Below are 20497 nucleotides of genomic sequence, written 5' to 3' on the forward strand. Positions count from 1 at the left end.
CGCGACTCGGTTGATTCAGATCGGCACTTCGGATCATGTTCGCGACTCGGTCGATTCAGATCGGCACTTCGGAGCCCGTTCGCGACTCGGTTGATTCAGATCGGCACTTCGGAGCATGTTCGCGACTCGGTTGATTTTAGATCGGCACTTCGGAGCATGTTTGAGATTTTTTAAATTCAAATCTGGACATCGAAACAGGAAGTGTTTGTCAAACAGGTGATAAATGAATATATGGACTTGAGGCTTTTTTTTTGTATCTGTCGATTCAATATGTACATGGACCCACACACAAAAGTGCACACACTCTAGACTTAATCATCAGTAGGGCTCTAAAATTTTCATCCAGTGTTATTAAGGATGTAATGTCACGGATCGCAAGAGGCGAAGACTCAAGTGCAGGCAGATGGGAAGACTTTATTTATACATCACCAAAATAAACAAAAACACAACTGAAACCAGAGGAGCGTTCAAAGTTACGAGACATAGACTGAAGACAGATTCCCAGTGAAATGCTCTCAGACAGCAAATGCAATGAGTTTGCATCCTTCTTTTCTGAAAAGATCATCAATATCAGGAAGGCGATTAGCACATCCTCAAGTAATGCAGTTAGAAATACTAAGGGTTCACACAAAACAAGGGGAATCTGCTTTTAGTTTCTATGCCGCTCGCAGTTGGAATCAGCTTCCAGAAGAGATCAGATGTGCTAAAACACTAGTCACATTTACATCTAGACTTAAAACTCATCTGTTTATCTGTGCATTTATTGAATGAACACTGTGCAATGTCCGAACTGATTGCACTATATTTTCACTTTTTTTTTTTATGTAAAATAATTTTGTAACTGTTTTTAAATTCATTTTAATTAAGTAATTTTTTTAATCATTATAAAAGTTTTAAAATTGCTTGTTTTATTTTTGTTTTAATTTTTCTTTATGATTATTTTACTTTCTTTTATGTAAAGCACTTTGAATTACCATTGTGTATGAAATGTGCTATATAAATAAACTTGCCTTGCCTCGTGTGTTAGTGGGCTTTTATATATATATATATATATATATATATATATATATATATATATATATATATATATATATATATATAACACACACACACACACACGCAATAGAGTAAATATTCTTACTCTACCCTAAATCAGTGAAAAAATGTTTGGCTCAGTTTACAAAAAAGTGTACGTCAAACATCCTTTCATTATGATGCAACATAGTTTTCTCCTCAGATGAGTATTTAACATCTTTATTATTGTGGGGATTAGTGTGTAAATGCTACACACACACACCGGTCAGAGTTTGGGATCAGAATGAATTTTTATGTTTTTTTTTTTTCTTACCGGAGTTTACTCATCAAAACTGCATTTATTTGATCAAAAATACAGGAAAAAAGTGAAATATTATTATAAAGTAAAACAACATTAATTTTATTTTAATATACATTAAAATATATTTTATTTCTGAGAATTTCAGCATCATTCCTTTAGTACCTGAAGCTGACAATGAAGTAAATGTATAATAATTAGCAAAGATGAATAATTTAGCGATGTAAACGTGCGTCTGGGGGGCGGAGACACGCCGCAGAGCGTCAGACGCGCGTGATGACCAAACACAGCAGAACGGTAGGAAACTTCTCTTATTATTTCTCTTTTAATATAGCGATTTATTTTAGATACGTGATCTGAGTCTTTCATAGAGTTGTAGAGTTATTAGAGAAATAGAGTTATTTTTTACATTCTTTGGTCAAAGTTTTCAGATCGGGACTTCGGAGCATGTTCGCGACTCGGTTGATTCAGATCGGCACTTCGGAGCCCGTTCGCGACTCGGTTGATTCAGATCGGCACTTCGGAGCCTGTTCGCGACTCGGTTGATTCAGATCGGCACCTCGGAGCATGTTCGCGACTCGGTTGATTCAGATCGGCACTTCGGAGCATGTTCGCGACTCGGTTGATTCAGATCGGCACTTCGGATCATGTTCGCGACTCGGTTGATTTAGATCGGCACTTCGGAGCATGTTCGCGACTCGGTTGATTCAGATCGGCACTTCGGAGCATGTTCGCGACTCGGTTGATTCAGATCGGCACTTCGGAGCCCGTTCGCGACTCGGTTGATTCAGATCGGCACTTCGGAGCATGTTCGCGACTCGGTTGATTCAGATCGGCACTTCGGAGCCCGTTCGCGACTCGGTTGATTCAGATCGGCACCTCGGAGCATGTTCGCGACTCGGTTGATTCAGATCGGCACTTCGGAGCATGTTCGCGACTCGGTTGATTCAGATCGGCACTTCGGAGCATGTTCGCGACTCGGTTGATTTAGATCGGCACTTCGGAGCATGTTCGCGACTCGGTTGATTCAGATCGGCACTTCGGAGCATGTTCGCGACTCGGTTGATTCAGATCGGCACTTCGGAGCCCGTTCGCGACTCGGTTGATTCAGATCGGCACTTCGGAGCATGTTCGCGACTCGGTTGATTTAGATCGGCACTTCGGAGCATGTTCGCGACTCGGTTGATTCAGATCGGCACTTCGGAGCATGTTCGCGACTCGGTTGATTCAGATCGGCACTTCGGAGCATGTTCGCGACTCGGTTGATTTAGATCGGCACTTCGGAGCATGTTCGCGACTCGGTTGATTCAGATCGGCACTTCGGAGCATGTTCGCGACTCGGTTGATTCAGATCGGCACTTCGGAGCCCGTTCGCGACTCGGTTGATTCAGATCGGCACCTCGGAGCATGTTCGCGACTCGGTTGATTCAGATCGGCACTTCGGATCATGTTCGCGACTCGGTTGATTCAGATCGGCACTTCGGATCATGTTCGCGACTCGGTTGATTCAGATCGGCACTTCGGATCATGTTCGCGACTCGGTTGATTCAGATCGGCACTTCGGAGCATGTTCGCGACTCGGTTGATTTTAGATCGGCACTTCGGAGCATGTTTGAGATTTTTTTTTTATTCAAATCTGGACATCGAAGCAGGAAGTGTTTGTCAAACAGGTGATAAATGAATATATGGACTTGAGGCTTTTTTTTGTATCTGTCGATTCAATATGTACATGGACCCACACACAAAAGTGGACACACTCTAGACTTAATCATCAGTAGGGCTCTAAACTTTTCATCCAGTGTTATTAAGGATGTAATGTCACGGATCGCAAGAGGCGAAGACTCAAGTGCAGGCAGATGGGAAGACTTTATTTATACGTCACCAAAATAAACAAAAACACAACTGTAACCAAAGTTACGAGACATAGACTGAAGTCAGATTCCCAGTGAAATGCTCTCAGACAGCAAATGCAATGAGTTTGCATCCTTCTTTTCTGAGAAGATCATCAATATCAGGAAGGCGATTAGCACATCCTCAAGTAATGCAGTTAGAAATACCAAGGGTTCACACAAAACAAGGGGAATCTGCTTTTAGTTTCTATGGCGCTCGCAGTTGGAATCAGCTTCCAGAAGAGATCAGATGTGCTAAAACACTAGTCACATTTAAATCTAGACTTAAAACTCATCTGTTTATCTGTGCATTTATTGAATGAGCACTGTGCAATGTCCGAACTGATTGCACTATATTTTCACTGTTTTTTTTTTAATGTAAAATAATTTTGTAACTGTTTTTAAATTCATTTTAATTAAGTACATTTTTTAATCATTCTAAAAGTTTTAAAACTGCTTGTTTTATTTTTGTTATAATTTTTCTTTATGATTATTAACAGTTCCTTATTTAATTGTGTTACACACAATTCCGGTGTCTTTGGAAAGAAGTCTTTGGGCTTTACTTTTTATCAACTAGATTTGATAATGCTAAAAAATATAATTTTTTAACAATAAAAATACATGAAATCAGTAGAAAAGTAATGGGTTGAAAGTCACATTTCTCATGAGTTTATATTTCAAGATACCATGATACATGATAAAATGAAAAAAAACAATAGACAGAAACTTAGCCATGATATAAGTAATTTATTTGAGCACTAGAAAAATACAATAAGAGTAATTTGAATAAGAAAAATAAAATATATATTTAACTTTGTATGCCAATTACAGAACATATTTTGCAGGATTGCTAGAAATGCAGCATTAACAATGAAATACAATGAAAATATGTGCTGATGGCCAGTTATAGAGATGGTAATCAAATAAATGCACCATAAAGTCAATAAATAGCATCTATTCACATAGATGCATTCACATTGATAGCCATGATTACACAGTAATAGTGAGCTAATTTTCACTCAAACAGATGGTAATCATGCAGATCCAGGCACATTTTAACATACATACTTTAACACACTCACACATATATAAAAACTGTTGAAAAATAAAACAAATAAAGAAAAAGGTGACCTGTAATTTCCGCTGAATGTTGTTAAGTTGCTTTGACAATTCAATTCAATTTTCAATTCAAGTTTATTTGTATAGCGCTTTTTACAAAATAAATCGTTACTAAGCAACTTTACAGAAAATTATGTTTCTACAATATTTAGTAGTAGCTAGTAGTTTGTGCACATTTGACAGGATTTTAGAAAAAATAATAATAATAATACAAGACGTAGTCAGCTAGACGATGAACTATCAATATTATTAATTAAGTTATTATATGATTCAGTCACACATTTAGCAATAATTGTTAGTTCTGTTTGTTGATTCAGGGTTAGCATCATCTGGGGTCCTCTGAGGGTCAGCATCATCTCTTCTCAGGTGTTCTGGATCCAGACTGGAGCTTGTGTAAATCCTAGTTACCACGGGATGTAAATCCCGTGACAAAACATAGAAACAAAATACAGACATCATTAGCATAGCTGCTGATCCAACAAAGTAAAATTAGTTTAACCCAAGCTAATGAATAAAAATGCACCTTTGATCAGATGCAACTACACTCACAATTAAAAAGATACATTATTTGAATGTTTGGCTAAAGAGATGTGTCTTTAATCTAGATTTAAACAGAGAGAGTGTGTCTGAACCCCGAACATTATCAGGAAGGTTATTCCAGAGTTTGGGAGCCAAATGTGAGAAAGCTCTACCTCCTTTAGTGGACTTTGCTATCCTAGGAACGACCAAAAGTCCAGCGTTTTGTGACCTTAGGGTGCGTGATGGGTTGTAGTGTGGTAGAAGGCTAGTTAGGTAGGCAGGAGCTAAACCATTTAGGGCCTTATAGGTAAGTAATGATAATTTGTAACTGATACAGAACCTAATAGGTAGCCAGTGCAGAGACTGTAAAATTGGGGTAATATGATCATATTTTCTTGACCTCGTAAGGACTCTAGCTGCTGCATTTTGGACTACCTGTAGCTTGTTTATTGAAGAAGCAGGACAACCACCTAGAAGTGTATTACAATAGTCCAGTCTAGAGGACAATGTATTTTGTTTAAAGCGCTATATAAATAAAGGTGACTTGACTTGACACTGTTCATCTGGTTTTTAGTGTGCGCGCAAGTTCTGCTCAACGGGAATCCCGCATCTGTAAGATAGAACCAGATGTAGTAATTTGAGCGGGTGTATGCGGTTGCCTTGACAAGTCTGTTATAATTTTCATTCAGTTCAAAATCAGTATGGGTATAAGCTGGTAAAATCTATGTAGCTTACAGTATTTCCTCACCGTCAGTCGTTTTGTGCTTTATATGTATTAGTACATCCAACAAACAGTCTCTTGGCTTCAGTCTCTCTGGAGCTAATTAAGGACTCATAAACTCCATCACAGAGGGGTCAGTCTGTTTCATTTCGTTCCATTCACACTCCCAGAGGACCTCTATTTTCTAAAATATCTATCTAAATGCATTTTGCAAAAACATAATATAAAATTAATTCAAGAAAAACTTTAACTATCTCTGATGTAGAAAGTTGTTTAGAGTACAAAGATGATTCACTATCAAGACTCTCTTACTCAATTGTTAGTGTGACGAGTGATGAATGAGTGCAAAACTTTCATTCACCCATTTGCTAATTGAGCAATTTCTCTGTCACTGAAGAAAGTGGTCTGCCTGTTAAGCAACTCTTTATGCAAAGTGTCCAATCAATCATTAACAAATTCAAGCAACAGATTTTCATTTTCATCCCAACGTTCTTCTGACGATGATTCTGTTTTTTCTTCACCGTCTTCTTCCTCAAACCAATTCTTGAAAGGCGAAAGGTTTCTACCTATCCCTTGACACTAAATTCATGTCTCTAATGCTGTTCCACAAAGAGTTCTCCCACGCATTTAATTGACTCTTGGTCCAGACATTATACAAACTCTCACAGTCACTGTCTGTATAGAAAAAGCAGTAAGAAACTGAAATTAAAGGCAGTCATTTACTGTATGGTTATAACCAACCTGTGTAAAAAATAAGAATGGTATTTAAGCTAAAAAAATTTGATCGAATCAAACATAATATCCAAAATGAATACATAAAATGCTTGACGAGCTGGCCTATAATGGTCCAATAGACCTCTGGGATAATATAATGATGCTATGATCAAATATTACGAATAAATCACGATCCTTATTTAATGTTATCAGAAAAATTATGTTTTTAGATGGGAATGTTTATGATAGACTTTTTTAAAGAAAATTAAATTAACTTACCATTATCCATAATGTCAGCAGAACAATTCTCCAAAATACAACAGGTACCAAGATAGCTCATGATGTCCTGAGTTAGACTGTACACTCCCGAAATCCTTCATTGGTTTTAACTCACTGGAGTCTACGGTATCGCAAGCGTGACCAGCTTACTTTTTTTTAAGATCAGTGCGAAAGACACTATAAATAGTCTGTTGATATTTTTCACACAAATAAGTGTTATACATTATTTGAAACTGTTAGATGTCTAAACTTGAACACATTTACTAAATGGATTTTCCCCAAATTATGACTGTTTAACCCTGAATAAAACGTTTGAAATCGGGTGAAACATTGTGAATTTGACAGGCACTTAACTGTATATACATTTTTCTATTCTAAAGTGTAAACTACTCATGAGTTGTAAATGTTTCACTCATCATTCTTAGATCTTTCACCCCAGTGTGTATACTCACAAAACCTGGAACCGGCAGGTGTTAAAACATTTATAACTGATAGACAAGTGCCTTGAAAAAGCATCCTTATTGTATTGTGCAACAAATTAATTTGTCAGAAATTTTAACCATTCTATGTTAAGATTGTATTTTGTTTATGTTCAGTTAGATTATTCACTTGATGGTATGTAATTGCTTCTGTAACAAATACATATATCATCTATATATAAACTACAGTGAACATAACAGCCAATGACTTTTGCAATGCTTTTTATTTCAATACTAAAAGCTGTGCAGAACACTTCATTTTTACTTTAAATGTGCTTCATAAGTGAATCATAAATGATCTTACCACAGTTTCTCCAGTTTACAGCGAGGATCCTGTAGTACATCAGAAAGCAGCTTCACTGAATCTCTTAGTTTATTCCACGACAGATCCAGTTCTCTCAGGTGTGAGGGGTTTGATTTCAGAGCTGAAGTCAGAGCAGCACAACCTTCATCTGTGATGCCACAATCACTCAACCTGTAGAGAACAATGACACACTCTTCACTCTCTCAGATCAGATCAGTTTAGCTGTGAATTAATTATTAAAGAAAATGTACAAAATTAAAGCACAAATCAATGTTTGATGGATCATCGGACTGTGGTCTAAAATGTCATAGTACAAAAATCATGGTCATAAACATCAAGTCAAGTCACCTTTATTTATATAGCGCTTTAAACAAATTACATTGCGTCAAAGCAACTGAACAACATTCATTAGGAAAACAGTGTGTCAATAATGCAAAATGACAGTTAAAGGCAGTTCATAATTGAATTCAGTGATGTCATCTCTGTTCAGTTAAATAGTGTCTGTGCATCCAAAGTCTCATTCAAATAATGTTCCTTTTCTGCACTATATCTCTATTTTTTTAATTAAAATTTGCTTTGATTGATGACACTATTCACTAGCATGTGTGAGTCATATATGATCTTACCACAGTTTCTCCAGTTTACAGCGAGGATCCCGTAGTACATCAAAAAGCAGCTTCACTGAATCTCTTAGTTTATTCTCAGACAGACTTAGTTCTCTCAGGTGTGAGGGGTTTGATCTCAGAGCTGAAGTCAGAGCAGCACAACCTTCTTCTGTAACACCACAATTACTCAACCTGTAGAGAGATGAAAATTATACATGTGAAACACTATCAAACAATTATCAAAAAAAGCAATCAAACAACAGCTTGCAATTCCAATGTATATATATAAAAAAATTACTCATACCATGAGAAAAAAAGTGCACGTCAAACTATCCAAGTTTCATGGCCAAATTTAAACACAAAAAAAGACTGGATTAAATCAACATTTATCTATTAATTGTGTAAAATGTTAATTGTATGTAACAGAGTAAACATGTTAATGTAAACAATAATGTAAACAATTAATGTGAAACAAGGAGTCAGAGGCATTCGGATCCATGTGCAGAATTTTATTAAGAGAATGGTCATACAGGCAGAAATCTGGAATGGCGTCAGGTGTGTTAGGGATATCCAGAATCATTAACGGTAGCAAGCAGAGACTGGGGCAGGCAGCAGATAATCAGAGTCGGTTTAGACAATCCAAGAAAATACAAGGGAAGAACAAACACAAAGGAATACGCTCAAAAATGCTAAACAAGACTTTGCAGTGAGTGAGAGCGATTGTGCTGCTTTTATGTGTGTAAATGAGGTGCAGGTGTGTCAAGGAAATTGGCTGATGAATGAGGTGCAGGTGTGGCAAAGTAATTGTGATGCAGTGACTCATGGGGAATGTAGTTCGGGTGTGGTGCAACAGTATGAGAGGTGCTAATGTCCAAGTGACATCTGGTGGTTGATGGGTGGAATGGTCCTGAGTGGAGTGCCCTCTACTGCAGGGGTTCCCAAACTTTTTAGCCCGCGACCCCATGATAAATGCGCTGCTGCCCCGGGATCCCCCCCCCCCCCCCCAAAAAAAAAAAAAAAACAACTCTCGTCGCGTGAAATGTACAGCAAATCGATTTTATGCCCAGTCTCAAAGCACACGAGGTTATATTTTATTGTTCTGCGTGCAAAATCAGTGTTACAATTCTGCATGAGCTGCTCGATATCCACCTGTTCTCTCTCGGAAAGTAACTGTGCAGCTATGTTGGGTTGAACTCGTTCATTATTCTGCCATCAGGAACCAGTCGAGTAAGTCTGAGCTGCTCACACGCGTGCTCACACCCGTGCGCGCGCGCACACACACGCGCACACACACACACACACACTCATGCTAATCCGCTAGATGTGTCACTTTATGCTTTCCATGGTGACGCGTCATTGCTTGTCACGTGACATACCGCAGCAACAACAGAGCTGAATGAATGATCTGCTTTTGTCATTTTTCCTTTTTTATTCAAAATATTAACAAATTTGTTAGATATGGCATGAAATAGCTGATATTCCGAATTGTCAAATATATGCAAGTGGAAGTGTTTTGTTGTTTAAACACCTTTATAACGATCGCGTTAGTTGAGCTGTATGCGCGATGGGCGCCGCTATCTTAGTTTGTGCCGCAGACGCAGTTCAGAGAATCAGATCTGTTGGATTTACAACACGTGAATTCATCCACTTCTCCCGAAATACATAAAAGTAAGTGGCTGGTGAACTGGGAGAATAATGGAGTAAACTTTAAAGTTACTTACACAATGTGTATCTGATATGAATAAAATGTGTCTAATTATAATGAAAAAGATTATTATTGCCTCTTCCTTTGATATCAGTGTGTATTTTACAAACTCTAAATGTATTGTTTTTTCTAGTACTTATATGTCTGAAACCTAAAATAAACATTATGTGGTTGAAAACACTGAAAAGTTGTGATGACAGCTCTGAGCGCACTTGTCTCTGGCTCAGCGCCAGCCAACTCGCGAGAGCACATTTGAATTTCACGTCATGCACTGACCGGTGTGGTCGTACACTCCAGGGACTAGCCTAGACTGATCACACCGGTGTGATCGTACTTGCGATGCGAAAGAGTTAAATTAATTGAAACAAAAATATATAAAGCCTATATCAAAATCATCTCGCGACCCCTGCGCCGGGGTCCCGCGACCCACCGTGGGGTCGCGACTAGAGTTGTTCCGATTCCGATACTAGTATCGGAAATATCTCCGATACTACAACAAATTCTGGCATCGGCATCGGCGAGTACATGAACCCATATACCGATCCGATACCATTTTCTTAAAAAAGACCTAGTTATGACCGCAAGCTTTGCCTAACCGCTGCACGGTTCTTCTTCGCTGCTCAAAATGCATTGAAAACACAGGAAGTTGTGCTGTGTTGCCACAAGCAACCCCTGTTTAGAGCAGCGAAGAAGAAATGAAAACGCGTTAGCAGCCCTTATCTATATATGACTGGATCACTCATCACATTCTAAACTGCCAAAAGACAGTGAAGCCGCTACTATATTATAGATCAGTGGTTAGCAGTATGTCTCTGTAGTACCGGTAGTTACAGACTCACGAGTATATTCAGTACCGGCAGCTGCGTTCAGTCGCTTCCGTGTAAGTCAAAGCGCAGGGCTCCAGACAGTAGCCGAATATATACTAGTGTCTGTGAATATTAAACTGCAAAATACTATTTAAATATTACTCCCGCAAAATCTACATCTCTGTGGGTGACTGGCACAGATGCGCGAGAGCTCGCTGTTTTGTAGTCTCTGCTGTGTGTCATGAGGACACGAACGCATAAACCGTCACTTCATGAGAATTTACCGTTTCATTTGAGAATACTGTCATATCATAAACACAGACACTCAAAGATCTTCATGGCAGCCCATTAAAATAAATGTTTGGTTTACATGAGTAAATTGACAATATATAAAGCTACTGTTGTAGCCTACAGTAATAATAATACGTCTCTATAATAATAATAATTATGCCTAGATGGTTGCTTGTTTTTTACTTGTTTTGTTGTAAAGAGATTATCTGATTAATAGATCTTTTTTTTATATTCCTAGACTTATTTGTTGCAGTTTTTTTATACAGTTATATTGTAAAACTTAAATACCTTTTTTAGTTTGCGGTGTTAGATTTTTGGCTGCATATGCATATGCAAGTTCTTTTTTGCATATGAAAATAAATAATACTGTCAAATTCATGTTAGATAATAAAAATACTGTAATAAATACAGTAGTTCACCATGTATTTGTTCATGTTTTATTGAGGGATCTGTCTGAAGCACACCATAAAAAGAATTCTAGCAATTTACACAGGGCTAGTAGTATATACAGCTGTATATACAGATACACACCCAGGTATCGGATCAGTACTCGGTATCGGCCGATACCCTGAGCCCAGGTATCGGAATCGGTATCGGGAAGAGAAAAAGGGTATCGGAACATCTCTAGTCGCGACCCCTACTTTGGGAACCACTGCTCTACTGAAGTTCATAGGCACTCCATCTAATGATCGTGACATAATGTAAATCATCTTCTAACTGGTTTAACATGTTTTTTTAAATTTTTTTTATCCACACTCTGGACTGTGAACTGGCAGATATTTAATGTGTTTTAATATAACTTTAAATCTAGTTCTTGTCGATCCAGATGCCCTTCTGTAAAATGTCAAAACTAAATAAACAACAAATATATACAGTATATATATAACAATCATAATTAGTAACTAACTTGTAGACTTCAATTGTTGTCTTCAAAAGTGTATTCAATTAAGCTGCTATTTTGCTCTATTAACTAATCCATCAGATTTGAGGAGATCTGAGCTGCTGTATATATGAGCTGCTTCTCCACTTGTTTGGTTGCTCGCAATTTACGCTTGGTCTTTTATGACAGATTATAATGATTATGATAATTTCTAAACCTGAATTATCTATGTGACTTTTCTGACTTTGTTTGAATGCCTGAATAATTTTTTTACCGTGTCACTATATTGAAGACATCAAAATGTCAACAACTAAAATAATAGCTACAGCATTTAAGATTTATGAGCTTTTAAGTTTGATTTTCTTTATTTTTTTAACGTGAAGAAATTGTTCTCATTGATACTTACTGAACTGATCTGGATTCTTTAATCACAGGCAGCAACTTCTGAAGAACTTTCATATTTTCAGGATTATTATTTTCTTTAACAAATTTATCAAAACAAAACTCATTCAGTTCCTCTTCTGATGTCAACAACACAAAAACTAAAGCTGACCACTGGGATGAAGAGAGATTGGCTTCCTTTATTCTTCCAGATTTCAGATACTGTTGTATTTCCTCCACTAGTGAACGATCACCCAGTTCATTCAGACAGTGGAACAGATTGATGGATTTCTCTGGAGAGTCAATGGTCCTGATCTTCTCCATGATCTTTTCTCATTGCTTTCAAAGCTGCTTCTTTTCAGCTTCATTATTCGTTGAAGGAGAATCTGATGAGACTTAACTGACAAACCCAGAAGGAACCGCATAAAAAGATCCAGATGTCCATTTTTACTCTGTAGAGCCTCTTTCACCGCTCTCTGATGCAGCTCAGATAATGAAACAGAATGAAACCAGTCTTTCACTTTAGACAGTAAACTCTGTATAACAAAGAGTCCTTTTAATTTCTGTTTTAATATTAACTTTTGATTTATTAAAATAAAATATATTTTCATCAATACTCTGTTGATACAGAAAACATACATTAAAGTTATTTCACAGACTCTCTGTCATAATACAAATACCACAGTAACATGAATACCTAATATGAAAAAGAAACACAATATACAGTTGTGGTCAGAATTATTGGCAACCTTGGAAAATATGATCAAAGATGACTGTAAAAATAAATCTGTATTGTTTTTCCTGTTGATCTTCAATTAATAAAATTAGCAAAAATCTAACCTTTCATTTAAGGAAAATAATTGAAAGTGTGTGTGTTGGGGGGGGGGGGGTTATATATCACATTATGAAATGAATGTTTTTCTCCAAAACAAGCAGAACAAACAACAAAATAGAAAGTGGTTGTAAGAAAAGTGCTAAAGCATTGAAAATACCCATGTCCACCATCAGGGCAATAATTAAGAAGTTCCGATCAATTAAAGATGTTACAAATCTGCCTGGAAGAGGACGTGTCTATATCATCCTAATGCATGCAGAGGAGGAGAGTTTGAGTGACCAAATACTCTCCAAGGATCACAGCTGGAGAACTGCAGAGATTAGTTTAATCTTGAGTCTCAGAAAGCCCAAAAATGTATCAAATAGTATCTACATCCCCAAAAGTAGTTCAGGAGGATTTTAAGAAAAATCCTCTGTTATCATTCAGACACAATATGGAAGTCAGCGCGACCACTCTCCTCACTAACAGCATCAACAAGTGCAATTGCCATTTACCCCAGCTCCCTCTACCTCGGAACTATCTCAGATAATTACATAATTTCTCTCATCTTTAGGTTCACAAACCGCCACAAATCCTAACACTCATTCATCCTCTCATTCCATCATCTATTCATCTACCCGTTCTTCAGCCATCAATACCAACACGGCTTCTTTTACTTCTGGTTCCAGATTCATTCCCACCAGTGTACCTTTTCAACCTCCCTCGGTACCTTCTCCTTTTCCAAATAACCTATCCTTTTCCCCTCCCTCACCTACCCTTACTCATCCCTCACTTCCCCTAGCCCCTTCCTTTCTATATACCCTCATTTCACTAGTTCACGCTTACATATAATTAGCTGAGGTATGGTATGCGTATTTGGCGTGCTGTCCGGGGAAGGGCTCCGAGCTCGGGAATTGCCCGAACCTAGAGTACCCCCCCCTTCCCCGTATATTGTAAAGTGAACTTGAAGTGAGGAGATGGGGTGGAGGAGGGATGCTGATAAACCATCAATGGATAGAGGTAAGTCAGCGATATTTATACTGTGGGATTGATTACTTGATTGTGGTCCACCTGTGATGATTAGGCTAAGTATCTGACGCGCTCCTCCCGAATCTTCATTGATAATTACATTTCACTAGTTCACGCTTACATATAATTAGCTGACGTATGGTATGCGTATTTGGCGTGCTGTCCGGGGAAGGGCTCCGAGCTCGGGAATTGCCCGAACCTAGAGTACCCCCCAAAAAGGCAAATGTACAAGAGGACAGCCGCCAGTTTAAAGAATGCCCCCCCAAAAAAGCAGAGTACTGGCGGGGGCTGATTTGGTTTCTGAGAAGTCATCTCGTTGGCAGGCTGGAAGGGCCTACGTACTCCGGAGGGAGCGACTTGGGAGTTGGGAGAGTAGGCCCTACCGGCTGCAGCTAGTGAACTACGTGGTTGTTGGCGCCCGGTCAGTAGGGCTCGGGCCGATGCTCAACTGGAGCTTTTTGGCGTTGGAACGGTGAGCCCTACTGGCCGATGAGGAGGAGCGGCGTGGTTGTGGTGCCCGACCGGGAGGACCCGAGTTGCCTCGACCGGAATAGGTCACGGTGTCGGCGTACGGGCCCTACTGGCTGATAGCCCCTGCTATTCAGTGGGTGAAGGGCCTAACGCTGACCGTGAGGGCCCATGAAGCCTCCGTCAGGAGATTGAGACTCAGGATGACGGACGTCTGGGTCCTCTCGGTTTGGCAGATAAAAAGCTTTTGGGCTAGCCGACAAGGAGGACTCTGGCAACATCCGAAGGGAGATCCCGACTCACGGCATCGGATGGATGAGACTCGCTTGCGGCTGGCAAGCATAGGCCCGTCCGGGAGACTCTCGCCAGACGTCTGAAGGGAGCACACGCGACAGACGGGTAAGCCTCGGCGGACGGGGAGGGTTGGAAAGGAAAACCCGACTGGGAGGACTCTCGCAGCATCCGATGGGGCCTCTAACTCAGAACATCGAACAGGTAAGCCTCGCCAGACGGGGTTAAAAGATGTGAGAGTAGCTGAGGGTAGCTTTTTTTTTTTTTTTTTCTTTTTTTGCAGGCTTTGGCGAGAGGACGAGACTCGTAGCGTCGGACGGTTAAGCCTCGCCTACCGTCAAATGGAAAGGTAAGTTGTGTGGCCGAGAGACTGTTACCGACGTCCGAAGGGAGCACACGCATCGAACGGGTAAGCCTCGCCGACCGTAGAGTGGAAACGTAAAGCAAGTCTGTCCAGGAGGCTCTCGCCAGCGTACGAAGGGAGCACACACATCGAACGGGTAAGCCTCGCTGACCATAGAAAATGAAAAGGTAAGGTTGTCTAACCGGGAGGCTCTCGCCGGCGTCCGAAGGGAGCACACGCATCGAACGGGTAAGCCTCTCCGGATGGCGGACAGAAAAGGTAACGATAGGTGGCCAGGAGGCTCTTGCCAGCGTCCGGCGGGGACAAAACTGGGTGAGCCTCGCAGGCCGTAGGATGGAAAAGGTAAGTTTGTGTGGTCGTTAGGCTGTCGTCAGCGTTTTAAGGGAGTTTGCTACTCCCGGCAAGAGACGGGTTAGCCTTGGCGACCATAGGAAGGAAGGAGAGTTTATTGTGTGTTTGGTACTTGCAGCATTTGAACAGCTTGCTTGTAGGTTTGTAACCTAAACCACGCGGTAAGGTCGTGGTTGGCTGGCCAGGAGGCTGTCGCCAGCGTCCGATGGGAGCACTCGCATCGGACGGGTAAGCCTCACTGGCCGAGGGTGGAAAAGGTCAGGTTGTCTAGCCGGGAGGCTCGGACCGACGTCCGATAGGAGCTTAGCTCCAGGAATCGAACGGGTAAACCTCTCTGGCTGAAGGACGGAAAAGGTTGTCCGGCCGGGAGGCTCTTACCTTCGTCCGACAGGAGCTTAGCTCCCGGATAGAACGGTTAAGCCTCGCTGGCCAAAGGACGGAAAAGGTAAGGTTGTCTAGCCGGGAAGCTCTCACCTACATTCAATGGGAGCCCTGACTCCGTGCATTGGATGGGTAAACCTCTCCGTACGTAAGACAGAATGGCAAAGCAGGTAGCCGGGGGCTTTCACCTACGTCCGAAGGGAGTGTGAGCTCCTGGCAACGAACGGGTAAGCCTTGCTGGCCGCAGAATGGAAAAGGTGAGGTTGTCTGGCCGGGAGGCTCTCGTCAGCATCCGATGGGAGCTCAAGCTCTTGGCATCGAAGAGAGAAGCCTTGCCGGCCATAGGATTGAAAAAGGTAAGGTTATCTGGTCTGGAGGCTATGGCCAGCATCCAGTGTCTTTTATTTATTATTTATTTATTTATTTATTTATTTTCTATATTTATTTGTATTTTTATTTATTAAAATTTGCGACACCAGATGGGTAGTCTCTCCGGCCATCGGAGGGAAAATTGAGATTGTTTTATCTGCGAAGAGCCCGTTAGTGTTCGGCGAAAGCGTAACTTGCGGTATTGAATGGGTACATCTTGCCATCGGAGGGAAAATTTATTTGGCCTGCAATGTACTCATTGGTGTTCGATAGGTAAATGTTGCGCTTTTTTTTTTTTTTTTTTTTTTTTTTGGGGGGGTTAATCAGCCTTTTTTAATCGGGTAAGCTTCGCTGGTGGTCGGATGGGAAGTCCAAGATTGATTAAGTGGGAAAGCATCTGGCAGGATTTTAATATTTGCGTTGTCAAACGAGTAAGCTTTGCTGATAGTTGAATGGAGAAGGCAAAGGTTGGTTCAACCGGGAGCCCTCTTGCAGCGCCTGGCAGGGAGTTCGATACTAAGGATGATTTATTTGTCTACGAGGGTAAACGCTGTGAGGCTTACTTGGATAATTGTTTAGCAAATCCAATGAGCTGCTTCCGATAATGAGTCCGAAAAAATCTTGGTGCAGTCATAGTATCCGAAATTAAGCGTGCAAAAATAAATTAGGATTTCCTGTGCCAGTGTACCCCAAATGGGTGCCATGTATCGGCGATGTGGTCATTGTCAGCACGTGAGATCGATGGTACATATCGACGATGTAATCGTGCATGGGTGGAGTAAGAGAAAGATTCTTTATATTGTCTGAGCTTACTATTTACCATTTTGACCATGCAGGTGCACGAAAAGAGCCTATGGAATCGCCCATAATCAAAAAAAATATATATACTTTCGGACGTACTGATACACTGGTATTAAGTATAAATACTATATTTAAATACTGCTAGTTCATGTAGTCGGCACTACGATCATCTCGCTTGTCCAGTGAATTTTTTTTTTTTTTTTTAAACCTACGGGCTCACGTCGTCCTTTGAGGGCACGGACGAGCGGGAAATGCAGTGCTGAGATGGGATAACGGAGCGGTTTGATTAATTAAGGTAGGCCGAATTAAGGTAGGCCGCCTAATGATTATTATAAAAAACGTTGGTTGGAGAATGGGCCTAATATAGTCTTGGCTATTGTCGATACATGATGCTATCACCGCAACCTCAGATGCATGGCATGCCTTTAGGCGGAGGTGATGTGTGGTATTTTATTTTTAATTTTATTTTTTTTTTAAAAATTTTTTAATATATATTTAGGTGTAGGAAAGGCTCCTGCGGGAGCAGACGCTGCTACAGCAGTGGGGAGAACGGGAAAGGCTCCTGCAGGAGCAGACACTGCTACGGCAGTGTGGAGGTACAGGAAAGGCTCCTGCGGGAGCAGACACTGCGCGGCAGTGAGGAGGTGTAGGAAGGCTCCTGCGGGAGCAGACACTGCACAGCAGTGAGGAGGTATAGGAAGGGCTCCTGCGGGAGCAGACACTGCTGCGGCAGTGGGGAGAACGGGAAAGGCTCCTGCGGGAGCAGACACTGCTGCGGCAGTGGGGAGATACGGGAAAGGCTCCTGCGGGAGCAGACACTGCTGCGGCAGTGGGGAGATACGGGAAAGGCTCCTACGGGAGCAGACACTGCAGCGGCGGTGGGGAGATACAGGAAAGGCTCCTGCGGGAGCAGACACTCCAGCGGCGGTGGGGAGGTACAAGAAAGGCTCCTGCAGGAGCAGACACTGCAGCGGCGGTGGGGAGGTACAGGAAAGGCCCCTGCGGGAGCAGACACTGCTGCGGCAGTGAGGAGGTACATGAAAGGCTACTTGCTTCGGCTGCTGTAGATGTTGGCTGTGGGAAGAGTAAAAAGTGTTAGTAATATTTGATGGGGCAAGCTAAAAATGGATGGGTAGCCTACCGTGTTACCAGCTTAGCAATTTGTTGCCTGATTTGACAATTCCTCAGGCCTTGTCCACCTTATTATGTTCCTGTTGGAAAAGCATCTTTCCTCTCATTTGGCCTCCGGGCTCTTTAGACGGACTCCCGAGTGGATACGTTTGGAACGCTGTTTTCACGTTGTATTATGGACTGTGGAAACAGAGGCTTTTGGAAACGATTGAGCATGTTTAGTCTTGTAAGGCGTTGTACCGAAAGACATGATTATAGCAGTAACGTTAACCCCTTACAAGACACCCCCCATTTTTGGCATGGAGGCAGAAATTATATACCCAAAATAAAGATGTTTCTGTTCATGATTCTTTCTGACTAGATCCATGATCAACATTTGTCCACGAGCTAACACTTGGATGTTTACCGTTCAGGAATAGGAATAGTTTTCCTGACATGATGGAAAATTAATCACTGGAATTATGTTTTATCGAAATATTGGTCAGATATAAAAGCCAAAGTCTTTGGACTTCAATTGATGCGTGGCTTATCCAGATCAAGTAAGAGAGTGATGTTTAACGTGCTGTGAAAACGAAACATAGATTGGGGCCGTTGGCGATGCTTGCAGCAAATGGGTTAACGGCAGTTATGTGCTATTTGCTTCCAAGTGGTTTCTAAAGAGATTTACTTTCCGGTTTTCCGTATTACGGTCCTTAAAAGGCGATGGTAATTTTACTCATGCTTGCTATCCTGCATCAAAACACGAGGGCAGATGCGTTTTAGATTAATTTTGAGTGATCACGCCAGTGAATGGTAAAATAGGTCCCTAAATGATTTGGTCCTACCAGAAGACTTGCATGGAAATGAAATTTTTTAAATTAAATTAAGCATTTAGCAGGCGCTTTTATCCAGAGACTTAAGTTATTTTTTTTTTTTTTATTTTTTTTTTTTTTTTGAACTTATGTCTGTATCATTTCGGCGAGGTTTAAACGTGCGCGGTAAGGCGAATGTAACAATAATAATAATAATAATAATAATGCATTTTATTTGTAGGAACAAACGCCAAAAGCAATACAACAATTCATTAAAGACAGACAGTCTTGAATAAATGTGACTTAATCAACAAAAATCGCCCAACATAGGTGCATATCTGACGTGCAGAAGAAGTACATTCCATAGCGTATGGGCTTTATATGAAAAGGCTCTTTCCCCCATGGTCTTTAGCTCACATTAAGGCTGGTGAAGTGAAGAGTTAGTAGAGCGAAGAGAGCGTGATGGAATATCAGGACTGATGAGTTCACAAAAATGCTCAGGTGCAGTCCCATGAAGTGCCTAGTATGTTAAGATAAGAATTTTAAAATCAATTCTCATGTTTACGGGAAGCCCGTGTAATTGTGAAAGAACCGGTGTAATGTGTTCGCGAGGAGAAGTACAAGCGTGCGGCAGAATTTGTATACTGAAGCTTGCTCAACGATTTAGCTGGAAGGCCTGAGAACGAGGCATTACAATAATCTAACCTAATGCCTTTGGCTTCGTGGTTAAAAAGTGGCATCATCATCCGACGGAACGGTGTATCTGTAGTCCAAATCTATGCGGAATCCACGCCCCGGATCAGCGGGTGGCGGTAATGCACCTTTACGTTGGTTTGCCAAAACCTCCATAAAACACTACTAGAAGAAGACGGAACTACGTCAAGACGTAGTTTAACAAAACTTTAGCCGCAAAACTGCTTTTAGATGCAACACTTTGAATGCAAACTGCCGTAAAAATCCAATGAAGAAAAAGAAGAACCTGTTTTTTAGCGTCTTCGCCTGGAAATGTATTAGTATGCGCGCCGCTAGAGGAAGCGGCCTCAAACTGCCACTCGGCCGGAAACGCCGTGGTGAAAGACTGAGCCGTGGTTGGATTCTTTCTGCTTGCAATCCAGCGCTCGACGAGAGCTCGGTCTCGGGCGGCGCGATCGTGTATCGAGCAGGCGAGCTCGGAGTTGCACGGTCTATTGGCCACGATGTGTGGCTTGGCGAGGATAGCAGCTGTCGCGATGACGCTTAATGCTGCTCAACGGCCGTGTTTGGCTGGGTAGAAATGATCTCGGGTCCGGCAAAAGCAGCAGGTCTTATAAATCCCCTGTGTAGCACTCTTCGTTGGTACGAAAATTGGGTCTGTGATAAGGTGACTGACGAGGCGAACCAGCATGCTGATAAACCGTCAATGGATAGAGGTAAGTCAGCGATATTTATACTGTGGGATTGATTACTTGATTGTGGTCCACCTGTGATGATTAGGCTAAGTATCTGACGCGCTCCTCCCGAATCTTCATTGATAATTACATATCGTGCCATCTAAGAGCAGCACTTATACCCTGGTCACAGCACTACCTCCTCCTCAGCCAGCTTCATTAGTTATTCTGCCTTCCCCCGTCTCCCAAGCCTTATGTCTTCAGATCCTATCTGGTAATTACACTGATCTAGCCCACCTTCTCCAGCCGTCCCTC

General features: G+C 41.2%; 1 protein-coding gene across 1 annotated transcript in view; it reads right to left on the reverse strand.

Annotated features, from left to right (window-relative positions):
• The window catches only part of LOC127970446 (ribonuclease inhibitor-like), a 33650-nt gene extending 21298 nt beyond the window's left edge, over positions 1-12352 (reverse strand). Inside the window, exons 1-3 of the mRNA XM_052573037.1 lie at positions 12051-12352; positions 7984-8154; positions 7358-7528 (exon numbers count right to left, since the gene is read on the reverse strand). Coding sequence (XP_052428997.1) covers positions 7358-7528; positions 7984-8154; positions 12051-12349 — 641 coding nt within the window. The 5' untranslated portion in view covers positions 12350-12352. The remainder of the gene's footprint in view (positions 1-7357; positions 7529-7983; positions 8155-12050) is intronic.
• Positions 12353-20497: the final 8145 nt, after the last annotated feature.

This window comes from Carassius gibelio, chromosome B13 (genome assembly GCF_023724105.1).
Source record: "Carassius gibelio isolate Cgi1373 ecotype wild population from Czech Republic chromosome B13, carGib1.2-hapl.c, whole genome shotgun sequence".
NCBI classification, from domain to species: domain Eukaryota; kingdom Metazoa; phylum Chordata; class Actinopteri; order Cypriniformes; family Cyprinidae; genus Carassius; species Carassius gibelio.